The sequence below is a fragment of the Taeniopygia guttata genome, chromosome 15, assembly GCF_048771995.1.
Source record: "Taeniopygia guttata chromosome 15, bTaeGut7.mat, whole genome shotgun sequence".
NCBI classification, from domain to species: domain Eukaryota; kingdom Metazoa; phylum Chordata; class Aves; order Passeriformes; family Estrildidae; genus Taeniopygia; species Taeniopygia guttata.
The window spans coordinates 8641178-8668469 of NC_133040.1; the positions used below are offsets into that span (position 1 = coordinate 8641178).

The 27292-nt window shown below is 40.0% G+C and overlaps 2 protein-coding genes and 1 non-coding gene across 10 annotated transcripts; 2 read left to right on the forward strand and 1 right to left on the reverse strand.

Annotated features, from left to right (window-relative positions):
- Positions 1–3: 3 nt before the first annotated feature.
- Positions 4–11048, forward strand: LOC100227658 (solute carrier family 2, facilitated glucose transporter member 11). Of its 4 annotated transcripts, XM_012578143.5 has the most exons (13): positions 6–288; positions 631–720; positions 2640–2738; positions 4275–4435; positions 5194–5318; positions 5550–5679; positions 6181–6329; positions 7172–7359; positions 7866–7976; positions 8085–8186; positions 8715–8790; positions 9220–9347; positions 10243–11048. In XM_012578143.5, exons 1-13 carry the CDS (start codon positions 271–273, stop codon positions 10459–10461), a joined length of 1596 nt encoding a protein of 531 aa, XP_012433597.5. In that variant the 5' UTR covers positions 6–270; the 3' UTR covers positions 10462–11048. The 4 variants fall into 4 exon arrangements, with proteins under 4 accessions (XP_072792124.1, XP_012433597.5, XP_002194685.4 ...); XM_072936023.1 differs by lacking the exon at positions 7866–7976 and having other exon boundaries at positions 4–288; XM_002194649.7 differs by lacking the exon at positions 631–720 and having other exon boundaries at positions 7–288.
- Positions 11049–13788: 2740 nt separating this feature from the next.
- On the reverse strand, positions 13789–15244 carry LOC100230469 (uncharacterized). The gene is made up of 3 exons (XR_012058368.1): positions 15106–15244; positions 14469–14558; positions 13789–13936 (listed from the first exon to the last, which is right to left on the reverse strand). It is a non-coding gene; the product is annotated as an uncharacterized protein (transcript).
- Positions 14574–27176, forward strand: CHEK2 (checkpoint kinase 2). Of its 5 annotated transcripts, none has more exons than XM_030285737.4 (15): positions 14574–15435; positions 16546–16797; positions 17381–17505; positions 17742–17889; positions 18631–18721; positions 19101–19209; positions 19721–19774; positions 20338–20399; positions 20869–20968; positions 21450–21536; positions 22267–22430; positions 22647–22762; positions 24070–24155; positions 26299–26379; positions 26950–27176. In XM_030285737.4, the coding sequence occupies exons 1-15, from the start codon at positions 14730–14732 to the stop codon at positions 27043–27045; spliced, it is 2277 nt and encodes a 758-aa protein (XP_030141597.4). In that variant the 5' UTR covers positions 14574–14729; the 3' UTR covers positions 27046–27176. The 5 variants fall into 5 exon arrangements, 3 of the variants coding, with proteins under 3 accessions (XP_030141597.4, XP_072792122.1, XP_072792123.1); XM_072936021.1 differs by lacking the exon at positions 14574–15435 and adding an exon at positions 15459–16305; XR_012058367.1 differs by lacking the exon at positions 24070–24155 and having other exon boundaries at positions 26950–26966.
- Positions 27177–27292: the final 116 nt, after the last annotated feature.

Genomic DNA, 27292 nt, shown 5'->3' on the forward strand with positions numbered 1-27292 from the left:
TTGTAGTCCCGGGCGCTGTGGGAGCCGCAGTCCCGCGCGCTGTGGGACAAGAGGGAGCTGCAGTCCCGCGCTCTGTGGGAGCGGGGTCCCCGCTGGGCGTGGCGGGGTCCCGGGGATGGCAGGGCCGGCCCCTCTCCTGTCCTTAGCCCAGCCTAATCCCCGTAGCGGGGCGGGCACGGTCCGACAGCCAAATCCCGGTCAGCTGAGGAGCTCAGGGGGACTCGGGGAGGTGGCGAGCCGAGCTGGAGCTGCGGGCGGCAGGAGGGAGAGATGGCGCCCCGGCATACGGTAACCGGCCGTCCGTGTCGTTAGCTGCGGGAGGCTGCGGGTTCTGCGGGAGAGCAGAGTGGGAACACAGAAGTGCAGTGCATGTACACAGTGCAAGAGGTGGGAAAGCTCCCTGAGGCTTTATCGACGTTAGACATCCCTGTCACATAAAAGTTCAGAACCGTTGAGGAGAGTCCCACTGGGTGGAGAGGAAAAAACCAAAACCAAATAACCAAAATAAAAACAACAACAACAAAAAGCAAAGCTGTGTCTTAATACATTAGTAACTTAAGCAAAGCTGTGTTTTAATACATTAGTAACTTAAGTTCCTTGGCACTTTTTTTTTTTTTTCCTGTAATGTAGTTTATTAAATTTTGCAAAGGAAATCTAACTCAGGCCATGCTCAGAATGGAGCACCAGCCCCTGCTCAGAGGCTCTAGCTCGCCCTGCAAGGTAAGCAGAACCATCCTGGCCTCTGAAGGTGGATCCTGCAGGGAGTTTGTAGTTTTAGCAGTGATGTACAGGTGTGAAATGTGCGGGAATTTCATGTTAGCTTTTAAATAGAAATACATTAAGTGATTAGACTCGTCAGGTTTTGCGGTTTTCTTGGACACCTGGCTGTGTTAGAAAGTGGAAGCTATAAAAGCAGCTTTCTGATTCTTGTGTTTTACAATTGAATACAAATTGAATTTTGTTTGTGTCGTGTTTCTGGGATGAAGTGAACGCTTTTATAAACTGTCAGGAGTTCAGAACACATGAGGCTGTTATGTGTGCTCTCTCCAAACTCCAATGTGAGACAGCATACCAGTGTCACGAGCCCAGCTGATTTGGACAGGAAGAACAAAAGACCTGTCATTATAAAACCTAAGTTATATGATGTATGTTCAGTATTTTGCATTGTTTGTTTGTTTATTTTCTGTCCCTTCTAGATTCCCGGTTGTACCCATAAGACACAGAAAATATGTTTACAGTACTTAGTATAAGGGTCTGAGTGTGCAGTTCCAGTATTTACCTCATCAGTTTTGGTTTTTTTCTACCATACTCACTGCAGCCCTTACTTATAACTCATAATTCATTGCTCCGGTTGACGTTCAGAGAAACACTTTTTATTCTTGGAAACTGTAAGGAAATGTTAATTGGATTTTACTTTAATAAGATAAATTTCAACTTGCAAATTTTAGGGAGGGAGGAAGGAAGTTTTGATGAATTATCTTTGGGAAGGACACAGCTCTTTCAGAATACAGTACAGTATCTGGAATAACTCAGCATTTCTGGGAACTGGACCAAGAATGAAAATGATGAAGAATTAGTCTACATACCTTACAATGAGGAAATCAGGGAGTAGGAATTTATTAAAATAAATATGTACAGCCTTTATATATGAAGGAAGGGGAAATTTGATCACTGAAATGCCTTTAATATAGGAAACATTGTTGTGTCCAGCTGAAATTAATCAATAACTTACTATGAGATGAAATTAGGCCCTAGTTTAAAAGGAAAGGTTTGCTAGACATTTGAACTGGATGTTATTTTTAGTATGATCATAGTCAGTAAAAAGTAAACTCAGAGAGCACCACATGAGAATATCAAACATTATATAAATCTCTGGAGTTATCTGGACATGGGGCCTCATTCAAAGTATGGTTTGTGACTATACCAGACCTTGAGGTTTGAATGTAACACAGTAGTAGTTTGTGTTGACCTTAAAACCTGTGAATCTGTGACTCTATGAATTTTAGTTTGTAAATACTGATTTGAGACTGTAACTAGGTCATAGATATTGAAAACTTTAAAATATACATGCCAATATGACAATAAATTTTAAATTCATATTATTGCTAGTGAACAAATTATTGTGATTGAGATACTAAGGTTTTGCAGACATCCAGTAATCATTTTAGGGACTTATAATATTGTTTAGAGGGAAATAAAGCATTGTTACTTATCACATCTTGGTTAAAATGTGACTCAAAGAAATTGAGATTTGGTTAGTTCTGATACTGAGTCTGTGTCTCTAACACCAGACATAAACAGTCATAGCATTCTTTCATTAAAAACAGACACCATGAGCAGTGTGGCTTATGCAAAAAGCATTTGCTCAGTTTCTAATAACAGCTGTAATAGTTTTGTTGCCTACATTTAATCTGGAGACTTGTAACTGTGGTATTTCTAAAGACCTGCTAATGATCAGGGCCAAAGCCAGCCTGAAATGCTTCTCCTGCTGCAGTGTTCAGGACTTCAGGCTGATTTTTAAACAAATGCTTTGACTGCTCCAAATGATATACATGATGTATTTAACCATAATTTTCTTACATGTGTGTGGGCTCAGGGTCCATCTCTTTTCATGCCCATGATTTTGTTTTGTTCCCCAGCTCCCCAGCTGGACGTTGTTCCTGGCTGTTTGTGCTGTTGGAATTGGAGGCACCTTTCAGTATGGGTATAATGTCTCTATTATAAATGCACCCACACAGGTAAAAGCTTATCTTTTGTTGGGCTGTTTTCTCTCTGAACTCGGCCACAAGGCCAAATGTGCTTTTGCTGTGATCACAGTGGGAACTGAAGCACTCTTCCTCTCGTGTGAAGGAATCTTGTTCACTTCCTATGTGGTTTCATGTGCATTTGTTTGTGAGTACCTCCCAACAGAGCTAGTCTGTGTCAGACAAAAGTGCCAAATAGGCCACATAAATCCCTTTATTATTAGAAGGATTAACTGAATAAGTAATATATTTTTCAGTTATTAAAATCACCCAGAACACTAAGGGTAGAATAGACCAGAACATTTTCAGTTGGAAGGGACCTACAATGACCATCTAGTCCACTTCATGGCTGACCAAAAGTTAAAGCATTGTCCAAATACCCTTGGAGCACTGACCAATTGTCTGGGAAGCCTGTTCTTCTGTTTGACCACCCTTTCTGTAGGATATCACCACTGTTTATCCAAATGTCAAGTTTAAACCTCCAAGTTAAACCTGAGCCATTCCATTCTTTCTATCACTGGATAACAGGGAGAAAGCACAGTTACTATTTAAAGGTGCCCATCACAAGGCAGATTACTGAAAAAGTCCTTCTTAGGGAATTAAAATGTTGCATCTGTAGTAGCTGAGTAACTTGTAGGTATTTTCACTTGTTACTTGAGTGTTCTTTGCTGTAGCCTCCAGGATTCTGTATATTTTGTGGATGACTCAAGGATCTGGGCAAATGTTCTTGTGAAAGTGGTGGGTATCATTTTTTTGCTACCAGCTGATTTTTTTTGCTTGGGAAACTGTGAAGACTGAATTTGCTTCAACACTGTATGCTTTTTACAAAGCTTAAAAGAAGCTGTTTGTGAAAGAACATGTCATATGCTGGGAACTGAGGGAGAGTCCAAGAAGTTTGTCCTTCTGTAGTCTTTATTTGCAGGCAAAGAACGGGAGCCTCTGATTACAGATACATGCCAGTTCAAGAGTTTAGTCTAAAGGCAGATTTTAGAAAGCCAAGCATGTGGAATAACAGCTTCAAAGTTCTGACGCATGAATACTGTCAGAAAGGTGGAGGATTATTAAAGTTGAAAACGGGATTTTGCTATGACTTTTTGGATTACACTAAGGCAGGGAAGTTTCGATCAAGTGTCAGAATGAGTCCCCTGACAGTAAAATTTTTGAGGTTGCAAGGCCTCTGTGCTCTGAGATGTTCCTAAAAACAGTTGGGCCAACCATCCACCCTGTTCCTCTTGTTGTTCAGCAGGACCTCAGAGCTCTCTCATGGCAGTGCATATCAGGGTTGTATCTCTCCTCTGCTGCAGCACCTGAGGCAGGGCACAAAGCAGAGCTGCTCAGCAGCCTTTGAGGTGTGTGGGGAGTAAGAAACACAAAGTCTTCCTTGTAGTCAAGGAAGATTCTGCCAGTCAGATGATATCCCTTAGAATTAACACCCAGAATTGATTTTCAGGATTGGGGTGCAAGTTATTTGTAGTGCTGTGTGTAGGGCTGTATAAAATGCTACACATTCATCACTCTTTTCTACTGCAGCATATACACAAGTTCTTAAACGAGACCTGGAGTAGTCGTTATCAGAAGGAGCTAAATCCAGATTTGCTGACTTTTCTTTGGTCTGTCATTGCTTCTATCTTTTCCCTTGGAGGCCTGTGTGGAGCCCTGATTGGAGGCAGCATGGCCATACGCCTGGGCAGGTCAGTTGCAGCAGCAGGCATATGAAATCATGTTTGCTTTTCCTACTTTCTGACTGGAGTAGAAAATAAATAAATGGAAAAAGAGTGTGAGAAAAGAGTACCTTGGGTACCTATACGTGTTTTTTCTCTTTAAAACTGAGTTTTCTAGTGAAATTTTACAGTTTATTCCAGTGTGACTTTCAAGGATGTGCCCTGAATTATGAACTTTGTCTGAGTATTTGCATTACATTTACTGAAATCTGAGTAGGGGAATGCACACAGAGTGTGTTGGAAACATGAGTTCCCCCCTGACACGTTTGCAGCCCTTGTGCCAGTAAGGATATGCTGCTTCATCTGTTGCACTTCATTTGTCTAAATGAAGAAACCCCACTCCTACCTTGTCAGGCATTTCTGTCATATTTATACATTATTCTTATGTTTAGACATTTTAAAAACATAAGCAGTTGTATCAGATATCTGGGTTTCCAGGGAATAGCATGTTTCTTCAGTGTAAAGTCCATTTATCCCCCAACATTATCAGAAAGGAAAACTGTTTAAAAACCCACAGATTTCCATAATGTCTGGTTGATGTGGGTTGTTTCTGGTTTGGGTTTTTTTTTGTTTATTTTAATAAGTTTTTGGGTTTTTTTCTCTGGTACTATTATTATTATTATTATTATTATTACTATTATTATTATTATTATTATTATTATTATTATTTATTTATTTATTTATTTATTTATTTATTTACTATTATTAATTTTGTCCCTCCTTTTTAGGAAAGGAGCTCTTTTGATGAATAATATTATAGCAATACTAGCCTCCATTTTAATGGGGATCAGTTTTCCTACAGGATTGTTTGAGTTACTGATTGCTGGAAGGTTTTTGATTGGCATAAATTCAGGTGAATGATTTCTTATTCCTCCTATCAATAAACTATGGTGAATGATAAATTATTGTTATTTCTGATCCTTTAGGTTTTATGATGAAAATGTTCTGTAGTTTAGCTTGGAATCTGAAGGCAGCTAAATGAATAGGAAATGAATTAAGTCCAATTTCGTATGTGTTTTGGTTTAGTAACTCTTTGCAAAGCAATTTCTATTGATAGGAAAATGTTTTTTCCATTTACGTGCAGGTATTGGGCTCTGTGTGCAGCCTCTTTACATTGGGGAGTTTGCCCCAAAACACCTAAGAGGTGGCTTGGCCATGGGGACTTCCATTTTTCTGACTGGGGGGATTCTGACAGGACAAATAATTGGTTTGAGGTGAGAAATATTTGAGTTTTTTTTTCCTGTGTTGTGTTATTCCTGTGTAAAGAATTCCAATTTCCTACAGCTCATTGTAGGACATTCCTTGTGCCATTGTAGCATTAGAATTCACACAAGGTCCTCCTGGGAGAAGAAAATCCTGCTTGAGTCACATTATTCCTACAACTGCCAGCCATCTGTGCTGTCTCCTCGGGAAAGTTGTCAGTTTAGATGGGTCACCAGAACAGCATCAGTAAAGCAGCCACATTTGAGCTGGGTTCATGTTTTCTGCCAATTTCTTGCTGGAGACAGTGGATGTTGGCAAGGACTTGAGAGCAAAGGACTCACATTTCTGTATCGCAGCACTACCACTGCTTTTGTCCCCTATATGATCAGAGGAAGTTGCTCAGGCCTTCATCCAGTTGGAACTTAGAAGTTCCAAGTGCAGAGACTGCACTAAACAGTAAGCAATAGCTAATTATTATATTTCTTTGCCTTCTTTTTTCACATTTTTCACAGAGAATTATTGGGTGGAGAAAAGCATTGGCCTGTGTTGCTATCCAGCAGCTGTATTCCAGCATTAGCCCAACTGTTATTCCTTCCATGGTTTCCTGAAAGTCCCAGATATCTTCTTATTGACAGGGGTGATGAGTTGAGCTGTGCCAAAGGTAATATTCATCATCTGTACTTTCTGTTCTCCAGAAGGGTACAATGGGTTCCAGATTCTCCTTTTATCTTTATCCACACAGCAAAGTTGTATCATCTAGTGCTTTTTGGCCCATGCTTTTCCTCCAGTAAGCTTATATGGAGGAAGGGATTGTGGAACTCAGGAGCTCATAATGGGTTATGAACAAAACTTTATTATCCTTTCAATATTTCAAATATAAGTTCATTGACTGGAGCTCCAAGCTGATTACTCTCAGTGGAAAGTTCATTATCAGGATCATCAGAACTCCTACTGTTGACCTTAAGAAGACAAATTGTCACTTGAGATATATTTAATCATGAAGATTTTAAGGAAACTTATGCTGTATAATCTTTAAGACCATTTGTAAAGATTTTAGTCTGGGATCCAAATGACTTCTGATTGCATTTGCCTTATGAGAAGGATTTTCTGTCTTTGCTCCAGCTCACTAACTGCATCCCACTGGCAATATTAAAGTCAGGGCCATAACAAAGGACTCAATGTCTGCCTAGAATTTAAGCAAAACTCCTCAAACTGGTAAGAGCGTACTTTAAGGAAAAGACTATTTGAAGTTTTGAGGCTCAGATACAAAATATTTTGCCTGATGAATATTTCAAGTCAGATATTCCTCTAAAAAGAAACAAAGAAATGGCACAGAATTTTCCAAATCCACCACAGCAAAAAATGTTGTAAAAGCAGCAAGGAACGAGCAAGTCACAAAGCAAATTTTTCATATCCTAGCAAAAGCCAAGTCACTATGGAAAGAGATTATTTTCCAGGAGTTGTGGATAATAGGTAACATAAATTCTTTTTTTCTATTTGTAGCTTTGAAACGATTTCATGGTTCCTCTGAGTATCAAAGGGAGATGGAAGACATCCAGAGGGAATGTTTTGCCTTAGGTGGGGAGAAACCCAAGAAGCCCTGGCAGTTATTCACTGACCGTGCTGTGAGATGGCAGCTCATCACTGTCATCGTGATGACAATGGGCCAACAGCTCAGTGGCATTAATGCTGTAAGAGTTCATGTGAACAAACAGCTTCAATAATTATTTCATTTCCACCTGTTTTTCAGCCATTTATTAATACAAAGGAACCACACAGAGAAGCTCAGAGAAATGGGATAAGTGAGAAAGAATATCCTTGCATTATTTTGGTGTTTTTCTTTTTTTTTTTTTTTCCTCATTTCTGTGTTTCTGGTATGCAAACTTTTCTAAAGAATAACTTGATACTTCCTCTGAAAAAGTAAATAAAGGTGGATCCATTTATCCCAGTGTGTCTGTTTCAAGAATATAAAGCATATTCAGTGAGTTAAATAATCCTGTTGGCTTCTATGACAGCAATATGTTTACTTAGACATGAATTTAACAGATTGTTATTGCTGCCTATATTGAATTAGTAGCTCACAATATAAAATACATTGATCTATATGTTTAATATGAACATGACTTTATTTCCAGACAATGTTTTAAATACCAGAAAAACCTAATTGTTTGGTTTTGGGGTTTTTTTTCTGTTGTAGATTTATTTCTATGCAACTTATGTTTTTGAACAAGCTGGGATCGTGGCAGAAAAAATCCCATATGTGACACTCGGCACTGGAGTTTGTGAATGTATCACAGCCCTCTCCTGTGTAAGGAGCAGTTTGTTCTACCTCCCAGTACAGAGTAATGGTTATTCTTGAAGAATATTGGTAAAAATGAGATCAGTATATTAACAGAAGATTATATCTTGTCTACAGGGTTTGCTGATAGACCATGTGGGAAGAAGATGCCTTATCATTGGGGGCTATCTCCTCATGACGCTGTGGTGCACTGTTCTGACCTTCTCTCTGACTTACCAGGTGCAAAGCACTTGTTCCTGTTACACCATGTGACTGAGAAAAGGGCACATAGTGACACAATAATGGGGAGTGGGTTTAAACTGAGAGTAGGGTTAGATTAGGTATCAGGAAGAAATTCTTCCCTGCGAGGGTGGGGAGGCCCTGGCACGGGGTGCCCAGAGGAGCTGTGGCTGCCCCTGGATCCCTGGAAGTGTCCAAGGCCAGGTCAGATGGAGCTTGGAGCAACCTGGGATAGTGGAAGGTGTCCCTGCCCATGGCCAGGGGTGGGATGGGATGAGCTTTAAATTCCTTCCAGCCCAGCCCACACTATGCTTACCTAATTCTAATATGATTTAGTAAAAATCATTGAATGAACACTATTTAATTTCTCTGAAGCAGAACTGTTAAATAAATTAGCTGTAAAAGAGTTGTGAAAGACTGCTGGTCTTAATTGAAATAAAATACAGAAGGAAACATAACTGTTAAGCCAGGCTTTAAAACTGGATTATCAAAAGCTGAACTAAACCTTCTCATTGCCTTCTGTTTCAGGAGCTGTACTCCTGGGTGCCTTACATGAGCATGACGTGTGTATTTGCCTTCATCTTGAGCTTTGGGCTGGGCCCAGGTATTGCACAGTAATGTGTGTGACTGGGGCAAGGTCTGGGAGGGCCGGGGTGGTACACAGGGAAGAAGCCTTTGCAGCACAGCTGCTGCTGCTCTGGCTGAGGAACCCAAGTGAGGCCATATGTAGCCCACAGCTGAGGCTTACCATGCACAATTCTGGGGCAGCTATGTGTGAGGAGGGTGAAGTTCTGCCCTTCAGGGCAGAGGGGTTCTACACTTGTCAGAAGGGGCCTGCTCCCTGATCAGTGCTGCTGAAACGGGGCTGTGATTTAGTGGGAAATTTCCTGCAGGAGCAGTAGCCTCAGAATTGTGCTGTTAGGAATTATAATAGAGCCGCTAATGGCATATTCAAAATCAAGTCAATCTTTTGAAGCATTGGAAGTACCTTAAATGGACATTTAGCACAATTCTGTTTCTGAACTGTCCTCAGGTGGCATAACAAATACCATTACAGCTGAGTTATTTGTACAGTCCTCACGTCCTGCTGCCTACATGATCGCAGGGACTGTGAGCTGGATTAGTTTCTTCACAGTTGGAATGCTCTTTCCCTTCATAGTGGTATGTACAGCACAATTTCCATTTCATCTGCTCCCAGGTTCCATCCCATTGCTTGTATTGTATTATATATTCTTGCATATATTACGGACACTTGACCAGGATGCACACTGTCCCTAAATGAGTTTAAGTAGATTCAGTCCCTCTTAAAAGTATTTTTTACACATCACAAACCTCAATATAACATGATAAATGAAAAGTAAAGGAATGCACTGGAGGGCAATATTCATGTTCAGAGGAAAGAGAAGGTACCAAAAGCAAAAGAACTTAATCAGATATTGAGATTTAGATAAAACATTTTTTAATAGTGCCTTGTGCTTTTATGGCCAAGTAATGTTGAGGTGGTACCTGTGGCCAGTAAGTCACATTTCTGAGAACTTGCTGACCTGACAGAGTTCTGTAAGCAAAAGATTAGGAAAGGCAAGACAGTCTCCAGCTTTGTATTTTTAGTTTTAGCACATATTCTTGACAGCAAAACCCACAGGAACAGCATTCATCCGGTATCTGGATCTGCCTGTCCTTTCTTCATGGCTGAGCTCTGCTTCTCAGTAAGACAGTTTTGTTCTTTAGTGTACAGCATAAAAAAAATTAACATTCAGAGAAACTTAAATTATATAATCTTAAAATACGTGACAGCTAAGTAGCAAATGTTGACTTCTAGATTGTGAAATTTGACTGTTTAAATGGTTTATCTTATTTTTAAAATAAAAGTCTAACCAATAATTGCACAGCACTTGACAGTCTTTTATCTAAAAAGTTACAGGTAAAGAATAGGTTGAATGACTCCTTTTAGAAAAACATCGGAGCAGCAATGTTAAGTGTAAATGGAAACAAAAACCTTATTTTCTCAAAACTACTATTATTACACTTGAAATATGTTGCAATCATTTATTTTCAGAATGGACTGAAGCAGTATTGTTTTGTGGTGTTCTTACTGGAGTGCTTCTTTGTTGCTGCTTTCATCTTCCTCGTAATTCCTGAGACAAAGAACAAATCTTTTCTGGAAATCAAAAAGGAATTTCACAAGCTTAATTTTGGAAGACATGCCAGGAAAAAGGAAATGGAGATTTATGAAAGAAGGCAACTTCAAGATGAATTTTTAAAGATTTCTGCATAATTTCACAAATGCAATAGAACTTCAGTGAGAATTATGAACCTAGTTTTCTAAATTAGGAGTGTAATACAGATCAAGTGGCTTATTAAATCTTCCTGTGTATTTAGAGGAAGTGTAGCTAAAGGCAAGTTAATACTGCTGAACTGCTGAAATACTAACAACATAATGTATTATCTACAGAAAACTTGATGTTTAGCTGCCATCTGGTGCTGTAGGGATGCAGAAGTGCCAGGGAGGATGTTCAGTGAGCCCCTCTGGCAGATAATTCAGTGACTCTGATATCTAATTTCTGCAGGTAATTCAGTGACTCTTGCATTTCAAAGCCCTGTCTTCAGTTTGGGTCATTGGGTGTATCCAAATGCTTTGCTGAATGTAACATTCTGAGTCCTTGTTAAAACCCACACAAAAACTGAGAACTGATATTTGAAATAGTCTAGATTATGTAGAAATAGGGGTATTTAGTTTATGTTTTTCCAGTTATGTAACTTTGAAAGCCTTAAAGACATTCCTCATCCAGTCCTACTACAACAAAAGTACAGCAACTCTCTGAGTTACTGGTATTTCTAATAAAAACTTGTATCCTGATAAAAGAGTGCCTGGTGTTTCAATTTGGTTTATTTTTTCCCCATACCTAGCATCTTAACATTTTAAACTATGCAACAGGGTAAAACTTCTAGCTTTGGAGGTTAGTTCCCATCAGACTGAGATCTACATACCAAAAAGCATGAAGTAGCAGAGAGGACAAATGACAGGAATTGAATACTTTTTACCTTTAAACTACAGGGAGCCTGTAGGATGCAGACTGACCTTCTACCCCCTGTCCGGTATTTTTTCACAGACTCTTTTAATTCTTCACGTTAGGAAGTAAGAAAACTCACATCTGGTGTTTGTGTGCCTATCTGATATTTGTTTCCATACCTGCCACTGCCAGGACAGTGGCCCACCTTACCCAGCCTTCTCCTGGCTGTAAGCATTTCCAAATGCCATCTGTTACTCAAGTGCTGCAGCAAGCATGGGATTTCTTTTATATATATTTTCCTCCTCTCAGAATTAAAGCTTTTAATGGAAGTACAGGAAACAAACACCCTTGGTCTGATTTTGGTAACAAAACCATCAGTTTAATTGAAAATAACACTAACTCTTAATAGCTGAAAAGGCAACATCAGGAAGGGATCTTCTTGGCCTTTAGTTTATCCTCTAAGTTTGCAAAATACTTCATTTTTGCTAGCAGCTTCTTGGCTTCTTGAAGATCATCTGAAATTAAATAAAACATTACTGGTTTATAGAGGAAGGGGTGAATTTGCGTTTTCAAAATGAATCTCAGTATTTCAGTGACAGCACCTGTTTTAGTAACAAGAGTTGTCACCTGCAAGAACTCAGACATTATTAAAACCATGCTGCCTATTGTTTTAACCTCAGATGCTTTGGGAACATCTCAACTCAAATGTTTCACAAAATACGTAACAATACACATTTTGGAAAAGAAATGTGAATGAATACCCTTTAGTGACTCCTGTAAAGTGGCTGCAGTACTGATCTATCCATTTGGCAAGACAAATGTTTTTATTTAAAAGGTGTATAAATAGATCAACTGACATAACTGAAACATGCAAATGAGGAGGAGTCTGGTCTGGACAGTACCAAGTCCAAAACTGATATTGAAACAATTTCTCCTTAAAGGGGAGGGTGATTTATGACCTACAGACAAAGGCAACACAGTCCTTCTCATGGCACAGAGTAACAGGACATAACTCCTCACAGGCAGGCCCAGCCAGCAGCACTGTGATGTTTACAGCTACACACACCCACCCCTGGCAAAAGTGCAGCATTCTGGACCTGGCACAGAACCACAAAGGTTTCTTCCCAGCTTCAGAAGCTTGGGAATGATTCAAGCTTGTGCCTATCCATTGGCTGTAGAATAAAGTTATGTTGGTTATTGCACAGGAAGTTCCCAAATCCTTGTGCTGAACAGGCCTTTACTTGCCACACAGCTGCTGTGGCTTTCACTGCAAAGAACAGCACTCACTGCTCTACTGCAGCTCCAGGACTGCAGAACAACATCTCCCAAATTCAAGTGCGAAACCTCAGAATATGTCTAGGATGAAGTCTGTCCTTCCCAGTATTCTGGGAGACACGCAAACAATTTCTTAGCATTACATTCCCACTCAGAATGATTATTTAGATGCAAGATGAATGGAACTTTTGTACTGGACTTTGCTTTTAATGTGAGCTCCTGAATTTCCCAAATCAGCAGGAATGTCAGTTTAGAAGTACTTATTCTAAATACCTAACAAAGAATCCTTGTTAATGCAGTATTTCTATTCCATAGCTCAGAAAATATTTGCCAGTAAGAGACTATGGAGCTTTAAGCATTTGACAGGTATGTATGGCAGCTAAAAACTGCATAAAATCAGGTACCTCTTTCAAAAGCTGCAGTCACCTCTCTGGTCAGTTCTTCTTGTTTAACTGTAAAACAAATTATTTAATTTACTTTTTTTTTATACTTAGGGTATTTGATAGCACTGTATTCTGACTGCCTGTGGTGAGAAAGTTCATTACTAGTTTCAGCCTTTGGCAGCCAAGTGAGTTTATTATTATACTGCTGTCAATGTTGTTTTAATTATAATTTCAAACATGTATTTCTTTAAATAAATAGGTATACTGACAGCAATTCCAATGCACATCAATGGTCACTAATTTCCCAGAAATCTAAGTTATTTTTGGTGTATCCGTTTGCCCTTCTACAGTTAATTTTCTCCTGTGTTACTCAGTTTTTATTCTAGCTATTGTAGTTGCTTTTAGCACATAGTTGTTATGGCAAAGAATTAAATATATCAGTAAACCAAATGTTTTTGGTATCACCAACAATATAAAGATAGTTGCTTGTGTAAGGAGAGTAACCACTTAATATAATGGCTGCCAGATGAAGAAGGTGAAAGAACTACAATGCCTTTATAAATAACATTATTTAGTGTGGTTAGACAAGCATTTTATTCAACTCCATTCTGATAGGTTTTTTCTTTGGAGCAATTGACTAACGCGATGAAGGTTGAGTAAATTCCTTTTTATTGTTCATATATATTTATTTTGACATCAGAATAGTTCTGTTATACAAATGTTCTCAAGACAGATGTGATGTTTAGGTGCATAAATAGGTAAAGACAACACTGGAAAAGGGGGGACAGGGCAGAAGCTCTTGCAATGACTCAATTCCAGACTAACACAAATTGAAGACATTACAAGAAGTATACCAAAACAGTTTAAATCTTTCAGACTCTTGTATTACACAAGATTCAGTATATTAGTTCTGTACAAACTCAAGTCATGACCTACCTTTAATTAAATTTTCAACTTCTTCAAGGTTATCCTTGTTTTTGGGCTCTGCTAATTTCTCATTAATTTCCATGATTTCCATAAGGAACGCTGAGTCTGCATCACAGTCTGTCTCTTGTGCTGGCTCCACTCCACTCAGCTCCAGCTGGCAGAGGAAATGGGAATAGGAAAATAAATATTCCCACATCTATTTCAATGGGAATTATTTTCTTTAATATTAAGTCTCTTAGTGGGGCATACTCAAATTCATATTCGATAAACCTACAGTGCATAGAGTCAATCTGAAAATCAACTCCAGACATAAGCTGACCATAAAAATCAGCAGTTTCCCAAAGCCAAAAAAAAACCATAAAAAAGGCTGCCATGGGCCAGACTGAAATTCTGAATGAGCAGCCATGGCCAAACACCCGTGTAATGTTAAAGCCAAATTAACATCACCACGTGCGATGTGAAAGACAAATTACTGTAAGGTGAGTAGCAAATTAGATGATACGCTGATTAAAATTGGGACAAACTTGGTTCTGGTCTCCATTCAATCTCTGGTGATCCTCTTCAGAGCAATGCAAATGAGCAAGTTGAAGGACTGAATGCAAATTAAGGACCGAATCGAGGGTGCCATCCCTACCAGCCCCCAGGGTTAGTTACAGGAACATTGCAATAGCTAAGGGAGACCTTACTAGATAGAGGCCTCGGCTCAGAGGGTTCAGCAGCGTCTTGTAGGCCTTGTTGATCAGGGAAGAGTGTTGCTCAGAGTAGTACTGCTCTTTCTGCAAATGGACGGCAAATAATTGGAAGCTAAGAACAAGTGGCAAAATACACTTCGTTAGATACGGAACACCAGCGTCCCCACAGCAGTCCGTGTGACTCTGGACCTGGGACCTGTGGCACTGCGCTCAGCTAAGGCCTGACGAACCGCAGCGGCCCCTCATCGCCCGCTAATGCACGGCAGGGCAGAGTCTCTTCTGAGCCCCGAAACACACACACAGGCGAACCCCCTCACTCCCCGAGCGGGAGAGAGGCGGGGACCCGGCACTGGGGACCCGGCACTGCGGCCCCGGCGCGCAGCCGAAGGCGAAGGGCGAGCTCCTCCGGCGGTCACCGAGCCCCCGGGCCCCTCCCGGCCCGGCTCCCCCGCCCGGCCCGGCGCTCACCGGCGGCCTCTGGCCGAAGCGGTCGGGGTGCACGGCGCGCTGCAGGCTCCGGAACCGCCGCTGCAGCTGCTCCGGGTCGATGCGGAACGAGCGGTCGCTGCAGGACACAGGGCGGGTGAGAGCCGCGGCCGGCCGGGCTCGCGGCCGCCCCGCCCACACTCACCAGTCCATCAGGCGGAAGAGGTCAGGCCGCGGCGCCGGCGGCTGCAAAGCCCGGCAGCCGGGGCAGAAGCGGGGCGGCCCATCGCCGCCGGGCAGCGCAGCGCCGCAGCTCCAGCACGGCGGCCCCGGGGCGCGGCCCAGCGCGGCCCCGCGGAGCGCCCGGCGCGCCCAGCCCAGCCGCGCCCGCAGCGCCGCCCGCATCGCGCCGCGCTCCCGCCGGGCCCCGCGCGGGCCGCCCGCTCATTGGCTGCGCTCGGGGCGCGCGCACCGCGCGCATGGCGGCCCCGGCCCGACGGCACCAGCCCCGCGAGCCCCGCCAGCCCCGAGAGCCGTGAGTTCGGGTCCCGCTCCCGCCCTTCCCTGCCCCGCTCCCCCTCCGCTCTCCTCTCCGGCCCGCTGCCGCCACAGCCGGCTCCCCGCGCCTTCACGGGCCGCAGTGCTCATGGGCACGGCGGGGCCGCTGCTGCCGGTGTCGGTCCGGGGCGGCAGTGCTCTGGCGGGCAGGGCCGCTGCGGCCCGGCCTCGCTGTCTGAGCGTTGAGGTTCAGGTTGGATACGAGGGAAAGCTCCTCCACAGGTCGGAGGTGGGGTCACCATCCCTGTGGGACCAGGGGACACGGCCACAGGTGGCACTGGCAGTGCTGGGGAAGCGCTTGGACTCGATGGGCTCTGTCTTTTCCAGCCCAGACGGTTCCGTGGTTCTGCCCGGCCTGAGGGAGGTCCCTGTGTTTGTGAACACCTGTAACAAACGGGGCGTGGGAGGGAGCTTGGGACCTGCCGTGGCTTTATGGCTCGGAATGAAATGCAGCAAAGTATACATTGAACGGTATGGCAAGGGGCGAAACACCCGATACACAGGTGCTAAGGTTGGACTGGTGTGCTGGAGGGAGGACTGGGGCAGCATTTAAGAGGAGAAGGAGGCACCACAGGCTATGAATTTCCCGGCTGTTTCTTGCCACTGGCTGTGGTGTCTAAATCTGTCAAGGTTTTTCACAGTTATTGTGTACAAGTGTGATAAATCTCTCGGGCGCTTCCAAGAAAACCTATGTGATTTTACAGTTCTCATTCCTTTCAGTTTTCTCTTTGTGCTGGGGGACCAGCCGTGGTCCCTTGCTCCGTGCGAGGATGCTGTCCGAGCACAGCCCGTGCCTGTGTGACCCAAGGGGAGCGCTGAAGTCCTCGGTAGCAATCCGGGAATGAGGGTTAGTTCTGCTTCTCTAGAACCAGCAGAGGCCGCTCCACGTTGTCTTTTAAAAGGAAAACCATCCTGGTTTGCACAGTTCCTGGGAATTTACGTATAACCCAGACATGCACGCTTTGGATGGAAGTTTTACTTCTTTGAGGCTGAGAATGGACTTGGACATTAATAGTGCAGTATGTGAGTGTTTTCTAGTTTTACTTTGCTATAGTAATTGCTGTTTTTTTTAACATTCTTTTTGAAGCCAACATGTCTCAAGAGACTGGAAGTGAATCACAGCAATCTCAGAGTTCCCAGCAGCCACAGAGTGGTACCAGTTCTTCCAGTGGGTCACAGAGCACTAGTCAGTCTTCCTTAAGTTCTGGAACTCTCAGTTCCTTGGACACTGTTCCCACTCAGGAGCTTCCATCCATCCCTGAGGACCAGGAATGTGAAGAGCTGGTTCCTCAGCCTTGGGGTCGACTCTTTGCACTTGGAAAAGGTTTCAGCAATTGTGGTATGTGCATGCTGTAATAAATCTCTTGGTTTCTTTGTAGGATCTCAGAAAAGGTCTGAGCAGCTTGCTGAAGAGCAGTGTCTTTTCATTTTCAAGTTAGGTACAAGCAAATTTAGGTATGGAACTTTTTGCTCTAATGTTTTATTCCATACTACATCCCAGTGTTTACACTGAGTTCTCAGATACACAGCTTCCATAGACTTACAGAAATTCTGGGATACACAGCTTCCATAGACTTACAGAAATTCTGGGGTACACAGCTTCCACAGACTTACAGAAATTCTGGGGTGTTCATATTCTTTGTTACAGACTTCATTTAAAAACAATATATATTTTATTTAGTTATATGTCTCTATATGGTTGATGGTGAACTGAAGAACACCAGTGCTAAAGAGGGTAAAATTATTAAAGGATTTGACAAGGGGTGATGCTTTGTACGAGTTAAGACAGACTTGATTCTATGGGAAGAATCTTGTCTCTGTTATATTATTCATTACCATTTGGAATCATCCTGTAGTGCCATTGTTGTTAACTTCCTGCAACATTGTCTTCTCTCCCTGCTGTACCTTCTCCTCCTCTGCAGACTGTGTGAATGAGGAATACTGGTTTGGGAGGGACAGAAGCTGTGATTACAGTTTTTCTAAGCTGGGATTGTCTGAGACTAGCTTCTACCAAAACTATAGCAAGAAGCACTTCCGAATTTTCAGGGTAAGTGCTAGAAATGTTAACTCGAGACTTTGGGGCAGAGGTCCTAAAGAAATCAAAGTATCTTCAGGGTTGACTCCTTTAACCTGACTTTTGGCAATGCCCCATTCATATGGTTTATGAAATAAACTCAGTCTCATGTCTTGAGTCAACAATAGTAAATTTCTAGTGTATCGCATCTTTATTTTAAAGTCATTTGTTCTTTACTGTCATCTTCCCCATTTTTTTTTCTCTTTGAGGAAATGGGTCCAAAAAATTCCTTTGTTGCCTACATTGAAGACCACAGTGCAAATGGGACATTTGTTAATAGAGAGCTCGTTGGAAGAGGGAAGAGGCTTCCACTGACACACAACTCTGAAATTGCATTGTCTGTACAGACCAATAAGGGTAAAATGTGCTTTAATTTTAGTAGATTTTTTCATGTGTTGACCAAGAGGTTGTTTCTGCATTGATTTGAGTATGTTTCTAGGGAGCTGAGCTGCTTTGTGAGCACATCTCATTAAGAGGTGTTTTAGTACTCACATAAAAATTATCCATGTCAACCCTGAAAAAAACCTGAAAAAGAAAACTTAAAGATATATGCATCAGGTAGCACCGTACTAGAGTATAAACTTTCATAGGCTTTTTTCTGTTTTTGAAACCCTTTTGGGCTTCAGTAGCTATCCATATGATGGTGGGAACAGGGGAAACAGACTATTCAAGAAAAGTTGAATAAAACCCCCTTGATACCTAACCAGATGCTGCATAATAAATAGAAAATCCTCTTAAAAATAAACAGGGCTGGGTTTCTGTTTCTTTGTCTTTGATTTTCCACTAAGATGCTGTCTTCTTATTACTTCTCTTTGATTTTTGCTGGGACATTGAAATTTTTGCTCCTTTTGTCTTTAAATGTAATTAATTAGTTAAAGACTGTTGTGAATTTAGTCCCAAAATGTAATTTTTCAGCAATAAGATCACCTTGCCAACCCATAGCTGGTATAATTTATAGCATATATTTAGTTTTTCCTCTAGCAGGCAGTATTTTCTCAGTTATATTGTTGATTATAAAAGCTCACAAAACATAGCTGTTTGTTATAATAAAAATTTTAAACCTAATAATAGAAAAATGATCTCCACTTGCCTTCCCAGTGTTTGTATTTTCTGATCTTACTGTGGATGATCAGATGACGTTTCCTAAAGAATTCAGAGAGAAATATATCATGTCAAAGACTTTGGGAAGGTAAGCATCCTTCTTCCCTCAGTAGAAAGGGTTAACTTCATTATCATCATCAGTATCTTGTGCTAGAATTATTACCAGTATTAACTGAGCTGCTGTTTTAAAAGAAAAAAGGGAAAAAAATGAATGATAACACGTGAATAAATACATTCTTTACAACAATTTAAACAGGAATTTTGGCTTTGTCTCTCTATTTGGTTTGGGGTTTGCAACGTACCACAAATTACAAAAGCCAGGTTTTGTTTTGGTTGGGTAATAATAATTCCTCAGAACAGGCAATGTGCCTCACTCAGAAAGTTAGAAAGCAGCCAGCTCCAAATTATGCTTTCATTTGCCTGCACTTGTTACTCAGATTTTTGACAGGGCTGTGCTCTTGTTTTAGTGGTGCCTGTGGAGAAGTCAAACTGGCATTTGAGAGGAGCACCTGTAACAAAGTTGCAGTGAAAATCATCAATAAACGGAAGTTTGTGGCAAGTGGCCTGACTGATGAAGTAAGTATTTTTGTTTGTCTGTCTGTCTTGGCCACCTTGCAGCAGTCTTGGAATATCTGTTAACTTCTCTGACTCCTCAGATATCTTCATATGAGGATTTTCTTACTTAATGTCTTCAGTGTTTAATTTAAAAATGCTTTTTGGTCTTGTATGATGTACAGGATTCTTGGTTTTATTCCTTAACCACATTCCATTAGGTTCCTCATTTAGGACTGTTAATGGGATGTGTAGAAGGGGTGGTGTGGAGTCTTGCAGGGTTTGGTTTATGTCCTAAAATGCATGCAATGAAATTACATGTCTGGAGCAATATCTTGCTCCAGATAGTGACAGCGCTGTATTTATTTAATTCACTGAAGGTATCTTATAATTTTATGGAAAAAAAAATGTTAATGGTCACTTACAGTAGCAAAAGGCATGAAATGGTGTCTTTTCTGGTACTGTCTCTTATTTCTCATATGTCTTATTCCAGAACAGCTCTCTTACCCAATATGGTATTTGATTCTTTTAATAGAACCCAGCTTTAAATATCAATACAGAAATTGAAATTTTGAAGAAAATAGATCACGTGAGTGTTACTGTACATCTTCATTATTTTTTGCTTCCTCCTGTATGTACTTGTTTAGTTTACTGAACTTAGTGTAGTAATGAAAGAGTAATTTTATACATTCAGGAATGTCTTAAAGGAGATATATAATTTCTCTTGTAAATTATTGAATGGGTGTTTTTTACATCTGTTAAGTGTATTATATCCTAGCAGATTTGAGATTTTAAAGCTTTGGATAACTGAGATTGAAATTTGAGAAGAAACATCACAGAGGTTTTAACTGAGCTGCTGTTGTAGAAATTTTTGTTTAATGCAAGTTTTTGTAAATGCTGCAAAATAATAGTTTTCACTGGCAATTTCTTGAATTTGTATCCCCTCTTTCCTCTGCATGTAAAATATATAAAATGTTGAGGGTGTGCTCTGGGGTGCTTGCGAGTCACTTGTGTCCAGTGTTACTTTATTTGACCTGGTTTGAAATACTGAAATAAAAATTTTAGGATTAATTTTTACAAATTATTCTATTTTGTGTGTCTCTGTGTTAAATTATTCTATTTTGTCTGTCTCTGTGTTCCCTTTTCTGTTAGCCTTGCTTAATCAAGATTAAAAATTTCTTTGAAGCAGAAGATTACTACATTGTTTTGGAACTGTAAGTAACCTGTTTTAAAGTAAAGGCATAAAATCAATTTTTTTTTGCATAGCCACAATGAACTGTGGGTGATTTGCTTTTAAAATTTTGTTGTCCTTCTGCTGGCCTCCACTTTCCTTTGTAAGATTAGGAGCTAGGATAACCAGGAGAAATCATCCTTCTATGATTTGTAGACACTCAGGGACTGGACATTATTTTCTCTGCTGTTGTGGATTGCAGCTATTTTTTTTTTAAATTTTTGAGCTCGTAAGAGGAGGCTGATCAAAAATAATGTAACAACTTCCAGTGAAGACTCGAGACTGACCTTAACTCAGCCATACATGGGCTGTGTTTAGGATGTTGCACACTCATTTCAGAAATATATTTTTTCTCTGTAGCCAGTGTAGCCAAATGTTTTGGTCTTAGTCTTGTCTATGAGATGAATCTTTAGGAAGTTACATGCTGGCCTGTTAACCTGCATCTGTTTTAGGATGGAGGGAGGAGAATTGTATGACAGAGTGTCAAGGCCAATCAAGATGAAAGAAGAAATCTGCAAATTATACTTTTATCAGATGCTTCTAGCTGTAAAGGTACTTAACTGTGAATTCACAAAACCGTGAATACCAAAAAAAAAAAAGTCAATAAGATGAGTTTTTCTGTCACTTGTCATTGCTGAAACCCATGCAAGCAATCAGCACAGCGTTCTTGACAAGTTGGTTTAACAAGAGAGGCAGAAAAGCAGAATTCCTACAAGGGTGACACAGGACCCGGGTCTGCACGCTGTGCTTGCATGAGATTTGGCATTTGAAGCATAAGATTTCTAAGGTGTTTTTTTTGTTTCTTTGTGATGGTGTTTTGGTGTGGTGGTTTTTTTTTTGTTTGTTTGTTTTGTTTTCATTTTGCTTTTTTTTTTAAGGGACAGTCCCATGTTAGGGAGCTTTAAATATTTGCCCTACTCTTACACAGTCATTTCAATTATTCTGCCATTGCCATGAGAAAAAACGGAAAGCTTACATTTTTAAACAAGTTAATAATCTGTTTTTCCTTAATTGCCCATCTGTATGTATTTAGTATCTTCATGACAATGGAATTATACACCGAGATCTAAAGCCAGAAAATGTGCTACTTTCATCTTCTGAAGAGATATGTCTTGTAAAGGTAAGAAAACTTACATTTCATGTTAATGGAAAACTTTGGGAGTGTTCCTTCACATTCTTCTTGATATTTCATTAAACACAGCCAAAAAGATATTATGGAATTAGTCATACAAACCACGAAGTAACATAAAACATAGACTTTTTTTTTCATAATTGTAATTTTACTTTTATGGATATTTCAACCCATACACTACATATGTATTTTCAAATGTCAATGATTTTTTTCCCCAGTAAAATCTAAATTCTTGAATTACAGACGGCATTCCCACAAATGTCCAGGCTGTATGGTGACAGGGATTTTTCTGTTGTTTTGGTTTTTGGGTTTTTTGGCGGGGGGGAATAAGGGTTGTGGATTTACTTTTATGTTGTTTTTATTTTCCCCCAGAGAAAGCATTGACTGTATTTGCATTTCAGCATAAAATAAGAATGCTGAAATTCTTATTTTTCAAGTAAACTTTTCTAATAGGCTACAAAACCTTTATTCTGTAGTTGCCCATTTATATTCAAATCTTAAGAGTATTTTTTGCTATTGTTAAGCGTGTTCCTTTGTCATATTTTTTCCTCTTCTCCCATTCTCACTTGATAATGTTTGGGGTGACTTCTATTCATAGTCATGTACTGGAACTGGCTTGGAAGGAAGAAAATGCTACCTCCTGATGTATGTCTACAATATGTGTTCTAGTAAAGTCCATCCTCATATGTAATGTGGTGTTACCATTTTTAAATACAAGATTACAGATTTTGGACAATCCAAGATTCTTGGAGAAGCTTCTCTTATGAAAACATTATGTGGTACTCCCATGTATCTTGCTCCTGAGGTTCTAAATTCACTTGGGACTGCTGGATACAGCCGAGCTGTGGACTGCTGGAGTTTAGGAGTTATTCTTTTTGTATGGTAAGATATTGTGTAGATGTACCTTCACTGGGCAGTCTTTCACATACATGGCTTGAGACTTGGCAACTTCAGTGTCTATATGAGGAAGTGGAAGTTTAAAATTCTACACATATAAAAACACTATGATAGCAGATGCCTTAAAATTTGTGATTTCAGTGTTTTATTTGCTATGACAAATTCTGTGCTATGTAACTTTTTTTTTTTTTTTATATACAGCTTGTGTGGATATCCACCATTCAATGAGCAAAATACTGAGCTCTCTCTGAAGGATCAAATCACTCGTGGAAAATACACCTTCATTGCTAAAGAATGGAAGCATGTATCATACATGGGTATGACTCCAGCACAGTGGGTAGTAAAATATCTACCTTTTTTCTTGTAGTTTTTGTTTTTCTTTATCCTCCTTTCAGCTGTATGGCACATTATGTGTTAATATGTTATGTTTTTAAACTACTATATTAAAAATATTTTTTGAAGTTCATAGTTAAAGCATTAGAATGAACACATAGTTTATTGTTGAAGAGATTTCTTAGTAGTATTTAGCATAATTAACCACAAAAGTATAGAATTTGTGGGGACATACATCTATTTCCCCTCTTTTCACTTTTTCTTCTGACTTTATCAAGCTGGTCTACAGACTTTGCCTAAAGCTTCTTCAAGTGTTGAACCAAAAATACCAGGAATTTAAGGAATACGAGTTAGAATTCCAAAAAACAAACGTTCCAAGAGAGTCCTTTCATGGTGCTAGTCTTTGAGCTGAAAGTGTCAGTCACATTTGAGGAATCATCTATTATGTTTGGTCCACTGTAAGTGAAGTAGTCTGTGAAATTGAGTTTTTGCATAGCAAACTAAAATAATTACTGTCTGTGTGCTTTTAGTTTCTCAGGACATTTTATATGCACAAAATAATTGTAGTATTTACTTTGGACAGTTCTTTGTATGTGCAGAGGATTTTCTAATAAATGATATGGTCATCCTTTGTCTAATAAACTTATCAAATATAACTCCTTCTTGAATAGTTTACAGCTTATTCAATAGTAGGTCAGACATTCATGAGAATATACAATCTTAACATAATTTCCATTGTCCTTCTGGTATGTATTCAGAATAATCTGATCAAATGAAAAGTAAATCTTGCTGAAATTCATTTATGGGAGATTTGGAGTAATAAAATAGGACAAAAATGCCATATTTTCCACAGTGTCTACTAAGCAGCTTCCTAAGAAAATGAAAGTTTATGTGTATATCCTGTCTCTTCTCTCCTACTTTCCCAGATGGATAATCTGCTTTCCAAGACACTGTAAACCAGGATAAATTAAGCTGTCTTTCACTTCCACAGTAATACTGAAGCTTCTAGGGAAGTGCTGAGCCTCCTGTGCATGCTCAGAACATAAAGTGTGTATATGTTAAATATATCTGTGGGTAATTCTGGTATACTGAGAAGTGTTGAGTTGTGTGCATGTGAAGGAAAAAGATACTTGCAGTCTGCAGCCCTTCCCATGCATAGCAAAAAGAAAAGTGATCTGCACTTGTGTGCATTGCTCTGTAAAGCACATTGTCACACATAGTTTTGGTGTAGGCATATTTCAGCTAAGGAATGTATTGATCACATGCCAACCAGCTCATTTTATTATCTTAGCTCTGGATCTTGTGAAGAAGCTGTTAGTAGTGGATCCAAGCAAACGTCTTACCACAGAGGAGGCCTTAGAGCATCCTTGGCTTCAGGTAGGAATTGAGTTTTAAGTGAACGCTGAGTTGTTTGAGGAATAACTTGTTCATGTCTTATGTTTTCAAAGATTTGGTCTCTGTAGAAAGACTGCAAAAGCAGCAAGGAGCAGTCTCCTGAATACCTTATTTTAATACAATGAGCAGCTTCTGTGTCCTTTGTGAGACACCTCTTCCCAGAACTCTTCCACATGTGAGATCAAGACGTGTTTTTTAGAGCCCAGGTCTGATTGTGGTTCTGGTAGGAAGGACCTCTCCTTCTGAGCATTGGAACAGAGCCCCATTTCCTCAGATGTTTGTGTGGGCAGTGCAGTTTGCTTCTGGCAAGCATCCAGTACTAGTTTGTTTTTCCTCTGCTGTGCAAGAATAAGTGTCCCTGGTTTGGGAACCCTCTGAGTAGGAAGTGATGGTTTCCCTGCCTCCTGTTACAGTCTAATTAGGTTTGAGAGGAATACTCTTTAGGTGGTCTTTTCTTAATTTTGGCAGAGGTGCCCACTGAACCTATGAGCTTTCTTGAATATTTTTGCTTGAAGAGGCTGAAAAATGTCACCCAGCCTACATCTGAGCCATGCAACAGGTTCTGTTTATTCACACCAAGCACAAGGCTATTTCTGTTCCCCCACTGGGAACAGGAGACTTTCAGATGCTTTGGTAAAGAGCATAAGAAACAGGGGAGAAGCAAGGGAGTATCCCTCAGTGCTCAACAGCTGATAGTGTTCTGAGACAAAAAAACATGTCTGGATTACTCTTTAAAGTGATTAACTTGTCTTGATTATGCCCCTGGGCATCAGGAAACATTTCCTGGCATTCATGGGTTTTACTTACTGTAGTTTTGCATGTAACATCTAAAGTGAGTTACAAATCTGAGCAGAAAAAATACTCAAAAACCATGCAACACTGATTTTAAAAATTGCTAATATGCTTAAGGGGGAAGGGGAATAGATGTCTGATTTAGATGAGCTAAGAATTTAAGATATTTCAGTATATATTCAAGTTGTTATTAACTTGATTGTATATTCCATGTAAGGACATCTCTTACTGTTAAGTTTAATTTTGAAGACAGAACAGAAGGTTCCAGAAATCATCATAGCCATAAATCCAGATGTCATCTAGCACTCAGCTGCTGTTCTTTGAGCTGTTTCCCTTCAGGGGCTGTCATTAAGAGTGTCAGGTGTTCCTAGGTGATGTAGACTGCCTGCTTGGAAGGGCAGCATCCAGCATGCTCCGTTCTAGATATCACACATATCAATCCTTCCACCAGAAGAGCTCCCCAGTCCTGTTCCTGTGAGTAGTGAGGAGTTGCTGGCTCCTCTCTCCCTCTTGTGTTCTCTGCAAGTATCGACTTTACAAGTCAGCAGGAAAAACCACGTTCTCTCTGTGGCCAGCAAATGCCTGTTAGCCCTCTGATGATTTTGGGGGTACTAGGGAATTTTTCAGATATTAGAAGTAAGCATGTGCTGCAGATTTATTTAAACTAGCAGTGCTTTCAAATTAGTGTTTTCAAAACAAGTTGTTTACTCCATTCTTTATTTAAATCCAGAACTTTAAAACTTGTTGGGCTGTGTAAACCTAAGTACTGCTTAGTGGAAATGTCTTCTTACCTGTGTTTACTTAATAAAACATTTTTTAAAGGCATATAAACAATTAGAGCTGTTTCTGCCTCTGAAATCTTCACTGAAGTCTTTTGAATGGTACAAGATTAGTTTGGTTGCATGCTGAAGAAAAACCACAGGTCTTTGTTGCATCAATGGAAAAATATTTCTTACCTTATCCATCAATTCAAATGTAGCCACAATCAAATCAGGTGACACTGGACAAGAAAAATAAGTCAAAATTCTATATAAAATTAAATGGATATTCAGGTCAAAGCCTTTTTGTAGCACTTAAGAATACTTAAATAAAATAAGGAGATACTGCAATACTCCATTGCTTAGGAAGAGGACCCTCTCCACTGCTTTAACCTAAAAAAACCTCAGTTAAAACAGCTGAAATCCTTAGGACCTCAATGATCTTTATTTGTATTTGTCTTTAGCAGTGAATGTCCCATTCACTTCTCGTTGAGTTTCTCAATCTTTGCTTTTCCCTTAAATATTCTATATACTACTTAGATGCTGTTTTTTTGTTGGTTTGTTTTTTTTTTCAGGATAAGGATATGAAAAATACATTTGAACAGCTACTTGCTCAGACACCTACCAATATGAACCCACCAGAAACATCAAAAATGGTATGTGCAGTAGATATTTGAAGAGTAAACTTTGATGCTCTGAGAAAGTATATTTTGAAGTAATCTTTAATAAGAAAATCAGTTAATTTTAGACTTTAGAGAAATGTACCCTTGGGCTGTATGTGGCAGCCTGCTGGTTCTGTTTCCTGAAGAGCAGCAATGGTTTTCCATTCTTTGTCAACACTTTGTTTAAATGTATAGAAACACTTGCCTAGGCTTTAAAGGATTATTCCTATGTTTAGAATAAAATTTTTGAATGTATGTTTTTAATGGATTCAAGTCACTAATGTTTAGTATTCAAGCAAAAATTCTCATGCTGGTGCAAGGTTAGAACAGCATTGTGCCATTCATCACCAGATGCTAATTAGGAAAATTGTGAACAGTAGCTGTTGCAAACTGGGAGCAATATCTTATATAAGAACCATCAAATATATTTAGATAAATCTTGGGAGAGAAACATGGGTTTGTTTTTGATCACACTGTCCAACACCTGGAGTTCTGGAGCAAGCAGAAAGTCATGTTCTGCCTTACCTGGTTTCCTGGAGCCATCCTCCTGTGTTTTTCTTCCAGCCAACCACAATGAGAAAACGTCCCCATGAAAATGAGGAAGACAATGGCTCTGCTAAGCGTGCTGTTCCTTCTACCTCGTATCAGAAAATGAGGTGAAAAGGAAAATGACTTTGTTAATAACAGCTTTTTTATGGAGAGCAGAATTTTTTATTAAGAAAAATCTTAATAATGGAATAAACTGTTGAAGATGTATAATTTTCAAATAAAAATAACTTTGTAAGACTGAAGTGACTGCTGTGCATGCATGAGAATCTGCACAACTAGTCATGGTCTAGTCCATCCAGCTGTCTGACTCAAGGAAAGTATCAGAAACACTCCTGAACTGAGTTACTAACAATTTTTT